The 21,132-nt window shown below is 36.8% G+C and overlaps 1 protein-coding gene across 1 annotated transcript in view; it reads right to left on the bottom strand.

Moving 5' to 3' along the window:
- Positions 1 to 21,132, bottom strand: part of LOC136851550 (uncharacterized) — a 235,555-nt gene that overhangs the window by 15,213 nt on the left and 199,210 nt on the right. The window contains exon 4 of the mRNA XM_067125807.1: positions 20,217 to 20,387. Coding sequence (XP_066981908.1) covers positions 20,217 to 20,387 — 171 coding nt within the window. The remainder of the gene's footprint in view (positions 1 to 20,216; positions 20,388 to 21,132) is intronic.

The raw sequence follows: 21,132 nt of genomic DNA, 5'->3' as shown, positions 1-21,132 counted from the left end.
AGAGAGGCAGTGTTGGAGGGGAGTGTTGGAGGTTCTTAGTGGTGAGGAAAGAATGAGAGAGGAAGTTTTAATATATGAAAGTAAAAAAAAAAATGACGTTTAATGGATTTATGAAAAAACTCACTTAAGATTGCTAAAAAAAATAATTAATTCAAGCAGATCAGCAGCTATGATAGTAGCAATAATAGCACTTAACTAGAGGTAGAAGTTGTAGTATCACCAACAGTAATAGTAGTAGAGCAATGTCTAAATAAACTTGAAAGTAAATGCCATTATGGTAAAGAATATCCTCATTGGATGTTAATGTTTACGTCAATGAAAAATTCTCGTATTAATACATTTGTGAATGTTTAAAGAATAATAATTTCGTGCTTTGAATTCATTCAAGGAGAACCTATAATAACGTATTCGATACAGCTCTAACCACAAGTTATGTCTTAAATATGTTGACAGTATGCCTATTAACACTTTACATAGAAATATGGAGTTTGAGAGTATATTATCCACTTTAAATGTTTCCATCTTAGAACTCACTTTTCGAATCGTCATTGAAATGAGCAGTTGGAAACGAAACGCGAACGGAAATGTATAAACAGCATCATCTTAATTTAATTTTGTCATTATCATCATCATCATCATCATCGCCTCCAACACAGCATGACGGCAATTCTGCCACTCATGTCTCCCTTGCACTTTATTTTCTACAAATCTCCACATATCTCCAACCGCCCGTCTCATAGTTCTCATCCAAGTAGGTCTGGGCCTTCTAACACTTCTGGTGCCTATCGGAAACCAGCTGTCACTAATACGTACTATTCTCCTTCTGGTTTTGAGAAGGACATGTCCAAACCATTACCATATCCCTTCATCTTTAACTCATCTACATATGGAATTTCTGCGGCTTACACAGCTCTTCGTTGGGTGAGTCGGTAGAGCTGCGGACTGTCACTCGCTCGGCCGGAGTTCGATTCCCCGGCCGGCTGATGAAGAGTTAGAGGAATTTATTTCTGGTGATAGAAATTCATTTCTCGCTATAATGTGGTTCGGATTCCACAATAAGCTGTAGGTCCCGTTGCTAAGTAACCAATTGGTTCTTAGCCACGTAAAATAAGTCTCATCCATCGGGCCAGCCCTAGGAGAGCTGTTAATCAGCTCAGTGGTCTGGTAAAACTAAGGTATAATGAACTTTTTCTGCAACTTACAGATACTTTACAGTGTTATTCCAAATTCTGTCCTGCCACACGACTTCTAATATTCTTCTTAAAGTTTTATTCTTAAATGGACAAAATGTCTTTGTTGACATAGTTCCATTATCACACTATGATTATGTCCGCAAACCAACACAGATCGTACTAGGCTTAGGTTTAATCTTATTTTTGTATGCAATTTCAGTCTGATTTCCAAGTCTTATTCAGTCTGCCCATTGTTTGATTTGCCTTTTTTTTCAGTCTGTCGCTAAATTCCAACTCGAGAGAACCCGTACTGAATATCATCTTTCCTGAACATTTTAAAGATTCAGCCTCATTAGTCCTTTCTCCGTCTAGTGTTACTTCATCCCTTTGTGAATACTCTGCTATTTCATTTACCGGTTCATTAATCCTTTCAATAGACCATTATTCCATCATTTTCTTGATATTCATGAATAGGTGTATTTCAGTTCCTATGTGGATATTTGTAAACAAGTTTACTATTAATGATATTATTATAACGGAACACGACCTGTGGAAATGAGAGATGTAGAGATAAATGAGTATTTATTACCTCAAAGATGAATCTATTTCCCGAAATAAGCAAAGTAATAGGATTTGTAAGCTAAAAGACGTGGTCATTAACTCACACACCATAAGTCTAATCCCCCGTAGGAGTTTGGTACCATCAGTGCACCTCACGCTGTTCACTGTAGACATTACATAAGGTTCTTTGCAGCGTCCCTTGGGCACCTAACTGCAGCCCCTTTCATTCACTTTACTGTATATCCGTTCATATTATCTTTTTGTCATCTTACTTCCCACACTCTGCTAACAATTGTTTCATAGTGCAACTACGAGGTTTTCCTCCTGTTACACCTTTCAAACCTTCGCTCTCAATTTCCCTTTTAGCGCTAAAAGATCTCATAGGTCCTAGCGCTTGGCCTTTGGCCAAAATTTTATATTCCAATTTCAATTTCAACTCTGTTTCTAATACTCATTTTGATCGCTTGCCACTCACAAAATGTCCTCAGACCTTTCAGGTTCATCGCAATTTTCAATAATGTTCGCGTCAGCTTACGTGCCAGTGGCATGTTGCGCTTGAAGGCTGTCATCCACACAGTTAAAGACATGGCATAAATCTGTCCCCTTCACCTGGAATATGCTCCATTCCATCCCATCTCGTCCACCAGAACTCTAAGCAATAAACACGACCATCGGTGCAAAACAAATTCCAATCTCAATGAGAACGGTTGAAGCGAACGCTCCCGAGTGACTCCAAGACCGACAGTAAACGGATGCATATCAACGAATGAAGGCAGCCTTGACGTCACGAGGAACTCGACCAAGCATGCGTCGCAGTGCCATCTATTGGCGAAAGAATGAATCTATACGTCAATTATGAGCGACCAGAGAAAATTAAAGCCTGTGGGTGATTTAGTTTAAACACATTGCTGAAAGATAAGAAGGAAGATTATGAGGGGAAACTTTTATGGCAGGGAAGCGCCTAGCAAGGAAATGGTTATAAATGATGGCTCTGTCTTGTAAGAATAATGTAAGTTAAATACAGCAAAACGAGAGGGATAAAAGGACAGAGAGGTGAAAGGAAAGTTACAAGGGAAGCCATTTACTCGAAACAGTTTCCTCGAAATAAAATTATCTTATACATTGACTTACATCTTTTGGGCATGCTGTTAAATAATTGAGTAATCGAACTACAAAACCATAAGGAATAACAAAATATATGGAGATAATACAATTAGCAAAAGAGGCAAGAAACAGGGTATGATCTACAGTAAGTTATTAAAATTTCACGTTTTTCGCTGTCAAAGTACAAAAAGACACTTCTCCTAACCTACAGTCGATTCTTAGCGTAGATGAAGAATCTCTTCATTACCTTCTGAAATTCGGGTTAGACTGTCTTCAGTGGAGAACGATTCAGAAATGATCTGGGGAAACGTTTGGGCATCCTAGCACGTTGGTCATTGTATGGACACATTAGGTGAATGGTTGACCTGCAGATTCGTAATAATAATGAACTGACGCAGTTCATTATTATTATTATTATTATTATTATTATTATTATTATTATTATTAGTATTATTATTATTATTATTATTATTATACAGAAAAAGAACCATATTCATATGGAACAAGCCCAAAAGGCCATTGACTTGAAGTTCAAGTTTCCGAGGAATATGGTGTTCATTCGAAAGAACAGAAGGTAATGGGAAATACAGAAAGAGGAGATCAGTTATTAGAAAAAGAGATAAATTAACAAATTAATAAACACGTAAGTAAAAATGTAATTAAAATATTAAAATCAGTCCAAAGTTCCTCTTCCATCAGTCCAAATTTGCTTTCCTATCAGTCAAAAATTCCTCCTCCATTAATCCAAAATGTCTCTTCTATTAGTCCACAATTCCTTTTTCATCGGTCCATAATTCCTCTTCCATCAGTCATAATCTCCTTTTTCATCAGTCCATAATTCCTTTTCCATCAGTCCATAATTCCTTTTCATCCTGTCCATAATTCCTCTTCCATAAGTCCAAAATTCCTTTTTTATCAGTCCATAGTTCCTCTCCCATCAGCCCAAAATTCCCTTTCCATCAGTCCAAAATTCCTCCATCAGTCCAAAATTCCTCCTCCATCAGTCCAAAATTCCTTTTCCATCAGTCAAAAATTCCTTTTTCATCAGACCAAAATTCCTTTTCCATCAGTCAAAAATTCCTTTTTCATCAGACCAAAATTCCTTTTCCATCAGTCCAAAACTCCTGTTCCATATAAAAAAAAATTCCGATTCCATCAGTCCCAAATTACCACTCCCTCCCATCCGCCAAACCTCCTCTTCTCGTATTCCCAAACTTTTCACTTCTGCATGAAAAAAAAATTCCTGATTCCTGCAAAAAAAAAGCAAAATAATCTTTTAACCTTGTTTTGTCACTCATAAAATCCCTTTCCTCTGCTTTTTTTTAATATTTTTTGTCCGCTTTCATTCGCTTGTGATCTCTACTTCCAACCATTTACCTCCGTAAAGCTAAGCTTCATATCCATTTATACAGCCATAGAGCAAAAATAAACGCGAAAAATATGCAGAGTTCATTCGCAGCGTTTTCAAAAACAAATTAAAAAGGAAAAACAAAAAAATGGAAACGAAATACTGTACAGGCTATGGCACAGACTCTGAAAATAATTCAGCCATTCATACAAATGAATCTGAGTCATTTCGGGGAGTGATTTCCACAACGAAAATACAGAACGTTTCCTGGGCTTGAATGCTTGCTGTTTATGGTGCCTTGGGATTTTGGGGTGGGGTATGGGCGGGCTGCGTTGGGGGTGGGTGGAGGAGTCCAGATAAATTATTTTGGCAGGTGGGGAGGGGGAACAGTGGTTTCATATTTATGGTTGGTAGGGGTCTGGGGTTTTTAAAAATGGAAGGAACTGTGATTATGCTGATTTTTTTTTTTAAATTAAGGGATACGGAATTTCTCCGTTCCTTTCAGTTTCAATCTGATTATTATTATTATTATTATTATTATTATTATTATTATTATTATTATTATTATTATTATTATTATTATTATTATTATTCCATTCCTTTCAGTTCCAGTTTGTATTATAATTAATAATATTCCACGTTTTTATTATTTAGATTTTTGTCTATTGTTTTTGAAATTATTATCATCGCCTAACATTATCATTGCTATTCCTAGTTTTCATTTCCTTGTCATTATCATCATGATGATATTTGATCATAATGGCTACATAATGTATTGAGCCATATATATATATATATATATATATATATATATATATATATATATATATATATATATATATATATATATATATATATGTATGTGTATATATGTGTGTGTATATGTGTATGTGTGTATGTATGTGTGTATACATATATATATATATATGTGTGTGTGTGTGTGTGTGTGTGTGTGTGTGTAAGTTCAGTACCGATAGCACATGCATCGACTAGTTCTTAAAGACAACTGGCATTGTATCATTGCCTTTACTAATACGTGTAATGAAATAGCTTTAGCGATTGTCTTTTATTCTTCAGTATAATGTATTTAAGATGCTATTTATCTCTGACTATCGTAAACTGATTAACTTTGGTTTGACTGGTGTGTGCAGTGGAATGATATCCATGACAGTTATTTCAACAAGTAGGTGACAAAGTCCATGTGTGCAAGATAACGTTCTTTTTTTATTTTACTTATCTAACTTTTTATGATCGAGTCAGTATTTACTACACTATAGGGAAGACGTTCTTCTTCTAAAACTGTTCTTGAAATTTGAAATGTACTCGAACGTGTATCTTTCTCGTATTCGAAAATAGATATTTAACTCCGCCTTCGTAAATTTCTCTCATTAAGCGCTATACTTAGCGATACCAGCAACGTTCCCTTCTTTTATAGCTATTCCTCGCTTTCGAACCAGAGCCAAATAGTATTACGAGCCTGGAAGCGAGTCTTTGAAGCATTATGGCATCTAATTTTTCCTTCCGCCGAGTAATATAAAATAAAATATTGATTAATAGCTCAAACTTGGCGTGCAGATACCGCAGAGTTATCTTCAATTGGATTTCAAACGAATTGGACTGATGTAATAAGTATGATGTAACAAATAAATGAGTAAATATTTGCAGTTACGATAAGATTATATTACTGAATTAAGTATTACAAATGAATAGTGTTTTAAAGTATAAATATTTCAAAACATCCGTATTTATCACAGCAAAATTAGCGATTGCAATGAGTTCAAGGCCATTTTCGATTAGGTTTATCCTGGCTAACATAGTAATGAGGATTGAAGACTGCCATCTTAGGTTGCTGTTCTGTGAAACACAATATAGTAGCTCTCTCTCTCTCTCTCTCTCTCTCTCTCTCTCTCTCTCTCTCTCTCTCTCTCTCTCTCTCTCTCTCTTCTCTTCCTTACGTGCACATGTACAAATATTTATTCATCAGCATCAAATATGCCTCTTACAAGCATCTAGTATGAGCATGAAAATATCAACTCTTGGTAATATATTTAAGAATGCAAAGGTGTATAAGCTAGCAGACACAAATAGCAAATAACTAATATAACTAAAATAAGTTGTCTAAAGCACCGAAACAGACAGAGAGACAAACGATTCGACCGACAATGAGAAGAAAAAGAAGTTAAGTACTTATATAGTCACATAACAATGAATAACTTCAAATACAGAGACGGGTGGGACTGGCAGATATTTTTTCATTTGGAGCACAGTCAGATAAAAGAAGGAGAAAGAAAGGGGATGAAATAGAGCAGGTTTTAATCAAGGAGGGAGCGACAGAATTATCATCCTATTTTCCTGAGTTCTGTGGTGGTGGGGTCCATAGTGATACCTTAACAAAATAACTTTTCCTGTCCTATGGATTAGATAGATAGATAGATAGATAGATAGATGAACAGACAGATAGACAGAAGGTCTAGAATAAGCATAGCCATCAGAATTATGTAACATCTTAGCACTTGCAAAGTTGGTTTCGACTCTGAAATATATTCAAATGCTTCTTGGAAAACTTTCCAGATTTCTTAATGAAACTGGAAATGGATGAATAGAACTTTTTGTATTTTTACAGAACTCTGCTCTCACAACCTTCGTAACCACATTATCGCATGAATTCGTAAACAGCAAGTTTAAATGGGTTCTGGGTATTATAGAATTACAAACTAACCGTAGAGGTCTGTTATTGCATGATTGATTACGAACCATAATGTGGTCAGAGAGAAAAATAATATAAATAAATTGTTGTCTGATTAGTGCGTTCAAATCCTGAAATGAGCATTAAATGCTAATGTAAAATCAGTCGGTTACATTTACCAAATCTATGGAAATAAAACGGCCTTATTTTAGAGAAATTTCTCTCTCTTCACGAGTTCGAACCTCGGAGTGGGAAAGGTGAAGATCTCATTTTCATTCCAAGATGAATTTTCCCAGGATTTCATGAAAATCCCATCCAGATATGTAAGAAAATCGGTAAACTGAATGTTCACTGTGTGTCCGTTGTGTACCCAGGCAATGATATGACCTGTCAGCTAGAAAACTGTGACTAATTAGGTTAAAATTCACTTCTTTTAGATTTTTAAGAATCATTGTTTTTTTTTATTGCAGCCCACAACAAGCCCCTAAGGTCTGCCGCAGGCTTCAGAAATGGTCGTGAGGATTTACGCAACAAAGGTGTCTCATACTTCCTAGTGGTCACTCATCCAAGTCCTGAAAGGGACTTCAGGTAAGTCACACAAATGGCAACTTAAACTTAAAAACTTTGTTATATCATACCTATATGTACAGATTGTAATTCTCTCTCTCTCTCTCTCTCTCTCTCTCTCTCTCTCTCTCTCTCTCTCTCTCTCTCTCTCTCTCTTTCTAAACACCGACTGGATCTTGAAAACTTTACGTCTCTCTCTCTCTCTCTCTCTCTCTCTCTCTCTCTCTCTCTCTCTCTCTCTCTCTCTCTCTCTCTGTAAATAGCAACTGAATCTTAAAAACTTCTCTCTCTCTCTCTCTCTCTCTCTCTCTCTCTCTCTCTCTCTCTCTCTCTCTCTCTCTCTCTCTAAACAGCAACTGAATCTTGAAAACTTTAGCTCTCTCTCTCTCTCTCTCTCTCTCTCTCTCTCTCTCTCTCTCTCTCTCTCTGTGTAAATAGCAACTGAATCTTAAAAACTTTATCTCTCTCTCTCTCTCTCTCTCTCTCTCTCTCTCTCTCTCTCTCTCTCTCTCTCTCTCTCCATTATCCCAAACCAAAGCCCCTTCCGCTTAGCCGGGCAAGTGGCTCCATTCTGTCCCACCTCATCCCGCCAGAGCTTTAAGCAATAAACACGATCATCGGTGCAAATCGAAATCCAATCTCGCTGCGAGTGCTTTAAGCGAACGCACCCGAGCGACTCGTACAGACAATAAACGGAAGCGTATCAACGAATTAAGGTAGCCTCGACGTTATGAGAAACTCGGCCAAACATGTGTTGCAATGCCATCTATTGACGAGAGAATGAACTTGCGCGTCAATTATAAGCGGCCGGAACAGTTGCGTTGGGGAATGGAGTTTAGAGAAGCTGCAAAAGGAAATGAAAATGACGAAGGATGAAGGGAAGTTGTAGAAGGTGAATCTGTTTACGAGGAGCGTTCTCTCTAACAGCTTGGGAAGAAATTCATCTTTAAAGCCAGAATTCTAATTTGGTTTAAGATAAATGTAGTTTCTTACCTTGGGAAGTCAATAGTAAAATTATGCTTATGGCGATCACACTGGGTTTCTGTCGCTAGTTTATTATTTCTTCTGGGGATGAAGTGAATTTCATTGTGAAGCCACAGGAATGAACGAACCTTTGGAAGAGAGTAAACTAGTGACAGGAACCCTGTGTGATAGCAACAAACATATTTTTGCTGCTGTCTTCTTAAGGAAAGGAGCTACTTTCTTATACCACATTAGAATCCTGGCATGAAAAATGAATTTCTTAATTTCATTCACAAATTCTGGTTAAATTTTTAAATGGAGAACTTATTCTAAACATCAAAGCATTGACAAAAGATCTTTGTAAATTAGTTGTAGTGTTTACACAGTTCTGATGAATATGATCAGCAGATTTCATAAACAGAAACCTGTGCATCATTCCGTGAGCGAAAATGATTGCCTCCTGTTGACTTACAATCAGAGAGGGGAATCCACTTTGCTTTCAAAGTTATCCAGATTTTATCTGGGAAACTTATAATTATTCGAAAACTTTCCTTAATAACTTCGTCATGGGGAGTTATGAAAAACAATTCTCGTTTCTCTCTCGGCACCGTCGTTCATTTAAGCATTTGCTAATAAAATTAGCATAGACTGAACGCAAAATGGACTTTCAATTTATCTTATCTAGGAAATTTTAAAACGAAATATTGTCCATGGTAAATACAGCCTTATGTGAATTTGGTGTTGTTAAAAATCCTTAAAATTGTAAAATTTGACATTAATAAAATTCACCTTAATCACCTTTCTTATGTGTTGCATAAACAAAATTTTTATGGACCTCACATCAGTTCGTTATTGCCCAAACATGGTACGTTGTTTTTAAGAACCTTTTCATTAATTTGATCATTCTTCTTAATTTTTCTAAATACCTCTTTCCTTAATCCAAATTCCTCTTCTGAATGTCAAAATTCCTCTTTCACCAGACCACAATTCCTCTTCAGTTTCTTTAAAATACCTCTCAGGTCAGATCAAAATTCCTCTTCTGTCAGCTCAAACTTCCTCTTAAACTGATACAAACTTCCTTTCCCATCATTCTAAAGTTCCTGTTCCATCAGTCCAAAATTCCCTTTCCAGAAATCTAAATGCCCTTTTCCATCAACCTTAAATCCCTCTCCAATAACTCCCCCCAAAAAACCCTCATCCATCATTCCAAAGTTCCTCTTTCAACAAGTCAAATTTCCTCTTACACATGAAGGCAAAATTCCTCTTTCATCAAGTCGAATTTCCTCTTACATGAAGTCTAAATTCCTCTTCTATGAAGTCAGAATTCCTCTTTCGTCAAATCAGATTTCTTCTTTCATCAAGTCAAAATTTTTCTTTCATCAAGTCAAATTTCCTCATCATGAAGTCGAAATTCCAATTACATGAAGTCAAAATTCCTCTTTCATCAGGTCAGACTTCCTCTTTCATCAAGTCAAAATTCCTCTTTCATCAAGTCAAAATTTCTCTTTCATCAAGTCAAATTTCCTCTTATATGAAGTCAAAATTATTCCTTTTTCATCAGTTCAAATTTCCTCTTACATGAAGTCGAAATTCCTCTTTCAACAAGTCAAATTTCTTCTAACGTGAACTTACTCTTGCTTGAAGTAAAATTTCTTCTTACATGGAGTCGAAATTCCTCTTTCGTCAAGTAAAATTTCCTCCTACATGAAGTCGAAATTCCTCTTTCATCAAGTAAAATTTCCTCTTACATGAAGTCGAAATTCCTCTTTCATCAAGTAAAATTTCCTCTTACACGAAGTCGAAATTCCTCTTTCATCAAGTAAAATTTCCTCTTACACGAAGTCGAAATTCCTCTTTTATCAAGTAAAATTTCCTCTTACACGAAGTCGAAATTCCTCTTTCATCAAGTAAAATTTCCTCTTACATGAAGGCAAAAGTCCATTTATATGAAGTACGATTTCCTCTTACATGAAGTAAAATTTCTTCTTGCGTGAAGTTAACATTCCTCTTTCATCAGTCTAAAATTCCTCTTTCATCATTCCAAAATTCCTCTTTTATTAAGTAACATTACCTCTAACATGAATTTAACATTCCTCTTTCATAAGTCTAAACTGTTCCTCTTAAATGTGGTCAAATTTCCTCTTACTTGAAGTCGAAATTCCTCTTCCATCAGCCTTTAGTATTCCCCGTTCCATCAAATCACATTTCGTATTACATGAAGTGAAAATTCCTCTTTCGTAAGTCTAAACTATTCCTCTTAAATGTGGTCAAATTTCCTCTTACATGAAGTTGAAATTCCTCTTCCCTCATTCTTAAGTATTCCCTTTTCCATCAAGTCACATTTCGTCTTACATGAAGTGAAAATTCCTCTTTCATCAGTCTAAACTATTCCTCTTTCATCAAGTCAAATTTCCTCTTATGTGTAGTCAAAATTCCTCTTCCATCAGCCTTAAGTATTCCCCTCCCATCAATTCACATTTGGTCTTATACGAAGTGAAAATTCCTCTTTCTTCAGTCTAAACTATTCCTCATTCATCAAGTCAAATTTCCTCTTATGTGTGGTCAGAATTCCTCTTCCATCAGTCTTATGTATTCCCCCTTACATCAAGTCATATTTCCTCTTACACGAAGCAAAAATTCTTCTTTCACCAGTCTAAACTACTCCTCTTAAATCAGGTCAAATTTCCTCTTCTCTCATCTCCCCCGCCCTCCCCCTTCCACCCACCCCCTGAGAAAAAAAACGCATTTTCCTCCCACCTCAAAAACCGTATTTAACCTTGTTTTCTCACTCATAAAATCCTTCTTTCCACTTTTTAAGCCCCAAAGATCAGCTTTACCTTCATTTCTCGTGTCATAAAATGAAAATAACCACTAAAAAACCGTGGTCTTGTCACAGCGTTCTCAAAACTTAAATGGAAATAAAATCCTTTATACGGTGAGGCGCAGGCCATGAAAATAATTCAACTGCTCGTAAAATTAAATCTGTGTCATTGCAGAGAGTGATTTTAACAATGAGAATATGGAGTCTCTCTCTGGTCTTGAATAGACACGGTTTTGCTTATTGGGGGAAGGAGGGGAGGTTAGGACGAGGGTGAGTGGAGGGGGTAGTTGGGGGGGGGTGAAGGAATTCCTATTTATATTTTGCGGTTACTTACAAATAAAAGGAAGTAGAATTATACTAAAGCTTTGCTAATTAGGAATACAAGAGTATTTTATTTCTCTACAGTTTCACTCCGTAGATTATAATAACATTTATTATTCCATTTCATATTATGTACGCTGAAGTTATAGTTGGAGTTATCATTCAGGTTTTTATTATTCAACTCTTCAAGTATCATTATTACAGCTGTCATTATCATCACTATATCGAGTGCATTATATGAAAATAATTGCGAATAAGTGCGTTTCTGAATACCTCTCATCACGTAACATACAAAGCAAGATTCACCACAATCCATAAAAAAAATCCTGCAACGCACCAGAGCGAAATATTTTTTTTCTTTTTTATAAGACCAGAAGCGAGTTTGCGATGCATTATGGCCTTCAACTTTTTTCTATTTCTGTTGTAAAAATCTTTCATATCCGGCGTGCAGAGTTAAACTTTTCCTCCCCCCCCCCTTTTTTTTTTTTTTTATTTCTTCGGTCGCAAATGAATGAAATGACGGAATATGAATGAAGAAACAATGGAGGAATGTAAATGAATAAGTATTTTTAATAATGGGAAAAATTTAACTTTAACTGAAGCGATAGAAATGAATGGCTTTAAAAGGTATAATGCGTGACAGCGTTTATTTTCATTATATGGCATTTAGGGATAAAATTACATTACGGCCAAAGCCAAGTTTAATTCCAGTTCGCATTTGGCTGATAAGTTAATTGGGGTTGAAGGAGGTCATCTCAGGTCATTTGCCGTGAAACTCAATAGAGCGTATCTTATGTCTCTCTCTCTCTCTCTCTCTCTCTCTCTCTCTCTCTCTCTCTCTCTCTCTCTCTCACACACACACACACACAAAAGCAAACACATTTAACTGAACTTGCTTGACAGGGTTACGTGCAACCGAATGCTTACCATTTAAGAGGCCGATGGGGTTGGCACCCATCAGCGCTTATGTAGTAAAGGTCAGACCAAGGCAAGAGAAAGAAGGGGGAAGGAAAAGAACAGGTTTTTAAGGTCAAAGGAAGTAATGGAAGTTATAATTTTCTCATTTATTTTGCGAGGGAAAGAGAGAAGGAACATTAAAAAGTATGTTTCTCCTTCTCTCTCTTACACATACACACATACACACGTACACACATACACACGTACACAGACAGAGATATATATATATACACATATATATATATATATATATATATATATATATATATATATATATATATATATATATATATATATATATATATATATATATATATTATGTCTGTATGTATATATTTGTGTGTGTTTATAATAAAACTCAACCTACATCTAATTTAAAAAAAAACAGGATACTAAATATCATTTTATATATAGAAACAGAGCATCATTTATGTATTGTACGTGCACTCATAACCTAAATGAACACGCGTGGCTTAACTCACTGCTGAATATTATTCCACAGAAATATTTAAAACTATTTTTCTTCATGACTGGACACGAACAATGGGAACGATAATTAGATAAAAAATGCATATCTATTATGAAGTTTTTATGTTCATTTCTGTTGGTTGGTCAGGGTCCAGATGTACACATCGGGTCCTTTATCCACGATCAATATCTTACGACATTTTGGGCAAAGGTTCGTGCTGGCATGAGGCCAGTTTACTCTGGCTGATCTAACCAGCCTCTCTCTCTCTCTCTCTCTCTCTCTCTCTCTCTCTCTCTCTCTCTCTCTCTCTCTCTCTCCTTCCCCTAGCTTTTCAGCCTCATTCTGACTTCTCGCCGCTCAGAGCCCCTTATTATAAGTAGAACTAATTGCCACTTGTACCCCTTAACCAGGATTTAAACTGGTCACAGAATTACGTAAATGGGTTTGCCCCATTCCATTCACATAACTTGCAGTCTGTTTCATCGCCCCTATCTCTCTCTCTCTCTCTCTCTCTCTCTCTCTCTCTCTCTCTCTCTCTCTCTCTCTCTCTCTATCCCTTCCGCCTATCCAGGCCACTGGCTTCATTCTGTCTCACGCCTCCCCATCCGATCCGTGAGCAATAAACACAATCATCGGTGCAAATCGAAATCCAGTCTCGCTCTGAGGGGCTGAAGCGAACGCTCCCGAGTGACTCCGAAACCGACAATAAACGGAAGCATAGCAACGAATTAAGGCAGCCTCGACTTTACGAGAAAATCTACCAAACATGCGTTGTAGTGCCATCTGTTGGCGAGAAAATTAATTTGTGCGTCAGTTATGAGTGCCTGGGGGTAACGCCGATGTGAAATGTAGCTTCACCGAACTACTAATGGAGAAATAGAAGATTGTAAGGGAAAACTTACATGGAAGATATTAGCAAGGAAATGGTTTGATATGTTGGTCGTTTCTTTTAGAAATAACATAAGGTAAATAAATCAAACCAAGTAATGATTACAGAGAATGAACGTACATCAAATCGGATAATTTGCCAAAGAAAAAATAGACAAACAAATAAAAACGAAAACCGATCGATATAATTTTCTTTTTCGATGAGAAGAATACACATGGGATCGCCGATTTCATTTCCTCTTCGGAAATGAATGTCACAAGTTTGTTTGATGATTCTGATGAATAGGAGTGTCCCATTATGCTCTGGAACTTTATCCTTAGCAACCTGAGCAAAATCTTCATGCGGGAAACTTTTTGTTGCTCTTAAAAAACTTTCGTCAATAAACTTGCTCGCGGGAGATTTATGAAAAATGAATTTCGGGGCCACGTCGACGATGCCAAATATCTGAACAGCTGGCAGTGAATGAAGAATTTTCTCTGGAAACAATTTAAAAATTTTTAAAACACTGTAACCTCCTAAATAAAATCTAATTTATTACAAATGAATTGTAGCCTACATATAAGATTACTAACTAATCCATAGGGCCAGCCCTAGAAGAGTTGTAAAACTATTCTTTAAATACTGGCAATAATCTGACTATTGCCGATATTACTATGGCTCCATGGAGCATCGCTGTTCACGGTATGCGAACAACTTATGCCATGAAAAGGTGGTACCATTAACAAGGTCTCGAATGGTGAATGAAACATAGGTTCTTCGGATCTAATCTTCATTAGCAATTATTGTACATGTAAAAAGGATATTTTTCCTGGGTGGAACCTAGCTGAGTTTTTTCGAACATTAAAATTCACTAATAAAAATCGGTACATTGGTGGGTTTAACATTATTTTTAACCGTTTCATTTCAAATCGAGTATACTTGATATCTGTTACTCGGGAAAATAATACCTTTAAAAAATCTCCAAATAATTTTCTTTCCATCTTTGCCAATATTCTATTTCTCCCTTCGACAAATTTAATGAGTTTCATTCAAAACCAGCTCTATTAATTTTCCATCCGCAAAAATCTTTTTTTCATCGCTCCAGGAATCTGCCTCCAATCAGCTCAAGTCTTATTTCTAAAATTCCAGAAAGCTTTTTCCTCATTCCAAAGGTCTTATTCCAGCAGTCTGAATGATTTCGTCTTTCCTTCAGTCTAAGATTCCTTTTCCATCAGTCTGAAATCTAGTCTTTTAGAAATCAAAGATTCCTCTTCTTGTTAAAAAAGGTGTTGGTGACATTTATTATTTTGACGCCTGGATAATATAAACTGAAAAACGTCACTTTCGAATGCTTCTTCCATCATTCCAAAATCCGCTCTTCTGTAATTCTAAAATCTCTCTTTAGTAGTCTAAAATCCCACTTATGTCATTTGAAAATCCTTGTCATTCCAAAATCCGCTCTTCCGTAACCCCAAAGCCCTTCTTCCGTCATTCTAAAATCCCACTTCCGTCATTTCAACACTCCTCTTCCGTCATTCCAAAATCTCTCCCGCTCCCGTCATTCCAAAATCCCTCTTCTGTCATTCCAAAATCCCCCTTCCGTCATTTCAAAATCCCTCTTCCACCATTCCAAAATCCTTTTTCATCATTCCATAATGACTTCATAATTCCAAAATCCCTGTTCCTCTCTTCCAAAATCCCTCCTCTGTCATTCCAAAAATCCCTCTTCCTCTCTTTCAAAATCCCTCTTCATCATTCCAAAATCCCTCTTCCCCGCTTCCAAAATCCCTCATATTTCGTCTAAAATCCTTCTTCTGTCATTCCAAAATCCCTCTTCTTCTCTTCCAAAATCCCTCCTCCGTCATTCCAAAATCCCTCATATATCGTTCCAAAATCCTTCTTCTGTTACTCCAAAATTCCTCTTCCGTAATTCCAAAATCCTTCTTCATTTCACTATCAGAGTTAAATTAATCTTCCGTAATCTTCTACAATCCTTCTTCTCTTCAGTCCACCAATTTTACCAATCCTCTTTTCTCCCCACCAATCTTAGTTCCTCCTCTCTCCCCACCAATCTTACTTTCTCTTCTCTCTCCACCAATCTTACTTCTTCTTTTCCTCTCCCCACCAATCTTACTTCCTCTTCTCTCCCCACCAATCTTACTTCTTCTTCTCTCTCCACCAATCTTACTTCCTCTTCTCTCCCCACCAATCTTACTTTCTCTTCTCTCTCCACCAATCTTACTTTCTCTTCTCTCTCCACCAATCTTACTTCTTCTTCTCTCCCCACCAAGCTTACTTCCTCTTCTCTCCTCACCAATCTTACTTTCTCTTTTCTCTCCACCAATCTTGCTCCTTCTTCTCTCCCCACCAATTTTATTTCCTCTTCTCTCCCCACCAATCTTACTTCTTCTCTCCCCACCAATCTTACTTCCTCTTCTCTCCCCACCAATCTTACTTTCTCTTCTCTCTCCACCGATCTTGCTTCTTCTTCTCTTCCCACCAATCTTACTTTCTCTTCTCTCTCCACCAATCTTACTTCTTCTTCTCTCCCCACCAATCTTACTTCCTCTTCTCTCCCCACCAACCTTACTTCTTCTTCTCACTCCACCAATCTTACTTCTCCTTCTCTCCCCAACAATCTTACTTCTTCTCCTCTCCTCACCAATCTTACTTCTTCTCTCTCCGCCAATCTTACTTCCTCTCCTCTCCCCACCAATCTTACTTCCTCTTCTCTCTCCACCAATCTCACTTCCTCTTCTCTCCCCATCAATCTTGCTTTCTCTTGTCTCCCCACCAATCTTACTTTCTCTTCTCTCCCCACCAATCTTACTTCCTCTTCTCTCCCCAACAATCTTACTTCTTCTTCTCTCCCCACCAATCTTACTTCTTCTCACCCCTCCAATCTTACCTCCTCTTCTCTCCCGACCAATCTTACTTCCTGTTCTCTTCCCAACAATCTTACTTCCTCTTCATTCCCCACCAATCTTACTTCTTCTCTCCCCTCCAATCTTACTTTCTCTTCTCTCCCCACCAATCTTACTTTCTCTTCTCTCGTTCCCAAACTTCACTTCACTCAGTGTAAAATTCATTTAGCCTCATGCCTTTAGATATAACCTGTTTAACCCCGCTTTCTCTGACAGAAAACCATTCAGCTCTTTGTTAGTTTTTCATTCCCTCCTGCTTTGCAATTCCAACAATTTACTTCTGCAAAGCCCAGAATTCCCTCTTTTACGACGCAACGAATAAAAAACTCAAACGCGAAAATAAACTAAAACTTATTTATGTCGTCAAAAATAAAATAAAAAAATGATACGCGCTCCACGATATGCGGCTGATGCCTAAAAACAAAAAAGTGGTTCTGAGCTCTTTATAAAAAAATAATAATTCCGGATTATTCCAACATAGTGATAGCGGCGACGAGAATGCGGAATATCTCCTGGTCTTAAATACACGCTCTCCGGGTTTCCATGAGAGGTTGGTTGGTCAGGGGTGAGGGGAGGCGGGGACGGGGGTAGGGAGATGGGGGGGGGGTTGGTTAGGGCTCTAGTAGAGATTATTTTGTTTCGGGCTTAAAAATGGGAGGAACTTGGATTATGCTAATGCATTTCTAATTAAGGGGATACAGAAGCTTATATCCCTTTAGGAAGGTTTCAGTCTGTGATAATATATTACTGTAATTGTGATTATCATTGCTGTTTTTTTATACTGTTATACGTCCTACATTGATTCATTATTAAGCCTTTAGGTATTATTATTATTATTATTATTATTATTATTATTATTATTATTATTAATGTTTTCGTTGTTGCTTAGTACGATAATTCAGCACAGTCTACCCTGTTATTATTATTATTATTATTATTATTATTATTATTATTATTATTATTATTGTAAAAAAGGAGCACCGTGCGAAAAACTGATATAAATTTCTACCTCACCACGGGATCGATTCCAGGGCATCTCAAGTGAGAGATGAGAAAACCCTGTCTCTAGCCCGAGAATTCTCGACTTCTGGATCGACATTACGTAGAAATTAATTTTGTTTAATTATTAATATTCCTAGAAAGTTTATTGTTGTTTTGCTTGGTAAAGGCTTAAATATGTCAATAACTTTAATGTTAAACAGTTTGGCCTTCAAATAGAGTTTTGAAGCAGCGTTTCCATAACCAATTCTCGACCCGAACCAAAGAGAAAAAATTGTTTTTATGAGCTTGAAAGAGAGGTTGAGACCCATAATGCCATTTCATATTCGACGAACAAATCAAGAAGAGTTATAAATCAACTTTTCTTCCTGGATAGAGTGCAATATATTCCTGTCTCTTTGTCTGTCTAATGGATGAAGTGCAGTATTATATATCTTCACCTTATTGTCGAATGGATGAGGTGTAGGATAATATTACCCTCACCTTATTTCTTAATGGATAATATATCTTCACCTTTTTGTCGAATGGATGAGGTGTAGGATAATATTATCCTCACCTTATTGCCTATTGCATAAGGTTTAGGATAATTTATCCGCCCCTAATTGCGTAATGGATGAGGTGAAGAATAATATAATCTTCACCTTATTGCATAACGGATGAGGTGTAGGATAATACTATCCTCACCTTATTTCCTAATGGATAATAAATCCTCACCTTGTTGTCTAATGGATGAGGTGTAGGATAATATATCCTCACCTTATTGCATAATGGATGAGTTATAGGATAATGCATCCTCACCTTATTGTTTAGTGGATAGGGTGTAGGATAATATATCCTCACCTTATTGACTAATGGATGAGGTGTAAAATGATATATCCTAAACCTTATCACGTAATTGGTGAGGAGTAGGATAATATATCTTCACCTTATTGCGTGGCGGATGAGGTGCAGGGTAATATATCCTCACTGTATTGGCTAATGGATGAGGAGCAGGATGATATATCCTCACTGTGTTGCCTAATAGTTAAGGTGTAGGATAATATATCCTCACCTTGATGCCTAATGGATGAGGCGTAGGATAATATATCCTCACCTTATTGTCTAATAGATGGGGTGTAGGATAATATATCCTCACCTTATTGTCTAATGGACGAGGTGTTAAATTATATATCCTAAACCTTATTACGTAATTGGTGAGATGTAGGATAATATATCCTCACCTTATTGCGCGACGGATGAAGTGTAGGGTAATATATCCTCACTATATTGGTTAATGGATGAGGTGTGTGATGATATATCCTCACCTTGTTGCCTAATAGATAAAATAATATACCCTCACCTTGATGCCTAATGGATAAGGTGTAAGAATATATCCTAACCTTACTGCTTAATGGATGGGGTGTAGAAACATTTATCCTCACCTAATTGCCTAATTGATGAGGTGTAGGATAATATAACATCATCTTCTTGCCTAACAGTGTTAAATGCGTCTCCGTTATATTTTCACTGTATTGCTTAACTGAGAAAAACCCATCTCTCATCCAAGAAGTCCCGACTTCTGGACCGACGTGAGGTAGAAATGTATTGCCTAACTAAATCTCCGCTGTTTCCTCACTGAATTTCATAAATCCGAACACTGATCCATCAGTGGATGTGGGGCAGCTAGGATATGCTTCCACAGTGTTCCCTAACTCGCTGTGGTACAGCTCTAATATATCGTTGCTTTGTAACCTAACAGAAAGAAGGGAAGATTTAGTATTCCTTCGCTTGAACGAGGAAGAGGACCATTATTTCCTCACCTTATTGCCTAACTTTATTCTCAACTTATTCCCCGACTGGATGAGATGTAACCCAAGCGGTGTATATCCTCACCCTAACCGGATGAGGGGATATAGCACAAGTATAACCTCACACTGGTCCCTAATAAGATGAGCCTCAGTAATTATATCCGTACTCATGGCCTTATCTTTTTGCCAAACTTCCTGACACCCTGTGAGTCCCAGAACTCGCCCTGTGACAAATAGTGCTCGGATATTCTTCTTGAATCTCTCGCTACACATTTATCAGTTATGATAACATATACAATTTACTTATTTAAGTGTAAATGTGTTAGTGGTAGTTATCTTTTCTTTTCTTGGGAGCCACCCTCAATCAGGGGAAACGACTTGGTGTATATATATATATATATATATATATATATATATATATATATATATATATATATATATATGTGTGTGTGTGTGTGTGTGTGTGTGTGTGTAAGTATTAAATTATTAAATTATTTTGAAGCTGAATCAAACAAAACTGTAAAGTCAAAATGCCGAACTGAAGTTAGGCCTAAAATTTTCCAGCCATGACGTCATCTGCAGTCATCAGAATCTCAGTGCTTGACTTTTACCCGACTGCAAATGACGTCATCAGGAACCTAAAGGATACTAAGTCCCCTATTTCCTCACCTTATTGCCTAGCTGGATGAGGTGGAGCTCCAACAACGGCGGGATGACCGGCCTCGACCTGCTAATCCTGCTGGAGGTGTTCTGCAGACAAGAGTAGTCCTTGGGTTGACCCTTGGTGACGTCATCACCGGGCGACGAACTTTTGAAGTAGATGTCTATGGCGTCCTCCACCTGCGTCGTGAGAAAAGAAGGTAGAGGTTATTTCGCTTTTAATCTGTCAGTTCCTTTCTTTCTTTCTTTCTTTCTTTGTTTCAGAATTTGCCTTAAGAAGGGGTTTGTTCATTTCGAGCCTTGGTTAATCAAACAAAGATTTTAAAGGGGTTTTTTTCAAGACTGTGAAATGATATTTCGATATTGCATTATTTAGCCAACCCAAATTTAGTCAGATAAATGCTTATGCTTTCAAAATTTCACTTCTTTATATTGAATTTGGACTTGAAAAAATATTTCTGTATTTCTAAAATGGTATTTTTTTATGAATTTGTTCTCCAGCCTGTCATAAACATTTTAGTTTTTTATCTAGAATATTTTTTTTCATTTTGACTTTAGCAATTTTTTATCCTCCGCTTGGGCCTGTCAGCCACAATTAAAAAACTAGTTCTTTAACTCTAGCACCTCATTTTTGCTTTGGCCTAATTGTATATATTTTTTAAAGGAGTTATATTATATCGGTCTCAGTCCTTAGCCACGGCAGAAAAAAAATATATTTAGACTATTCCAGTGGGAACCATTTCTCAAACATCAATCACATATGTTGATTATCATTTAATATATCGAATTAAAGTATTTTTCTTGATTTAAAATACAGACATGAAAGAGATTATACAGTTCTTACATTTCATTCAATCTCTCCACTACAGGAATCCTGAATTTTTAACCGAAATACTGTTTTGTTTACAATGTCAGAGAATTTTTT

The sequence above is a fragment of the Macrobrachium rosenbergii genome, chromosome 23 (genome assembly GCF_040412425.1).
Source record: "Macrobrachium rosenbergii isolate ZJJX-2024 chromosome 23, ASM4041242v1, whole genome shotgun sequence".
Classification (NCBI taxonomy): domain Eukaryota; kingdom Metazoa; phylum Arthropoda; class Malacostraca; order Decapoda; family Palaemonidae; genus Macrobrachium; species Macrobrachium rosenbergii.
Note: the sequence above shows the minus strand (reverse complement) of the source record. Positions and strands in the feature narration are given on the sequence as shown.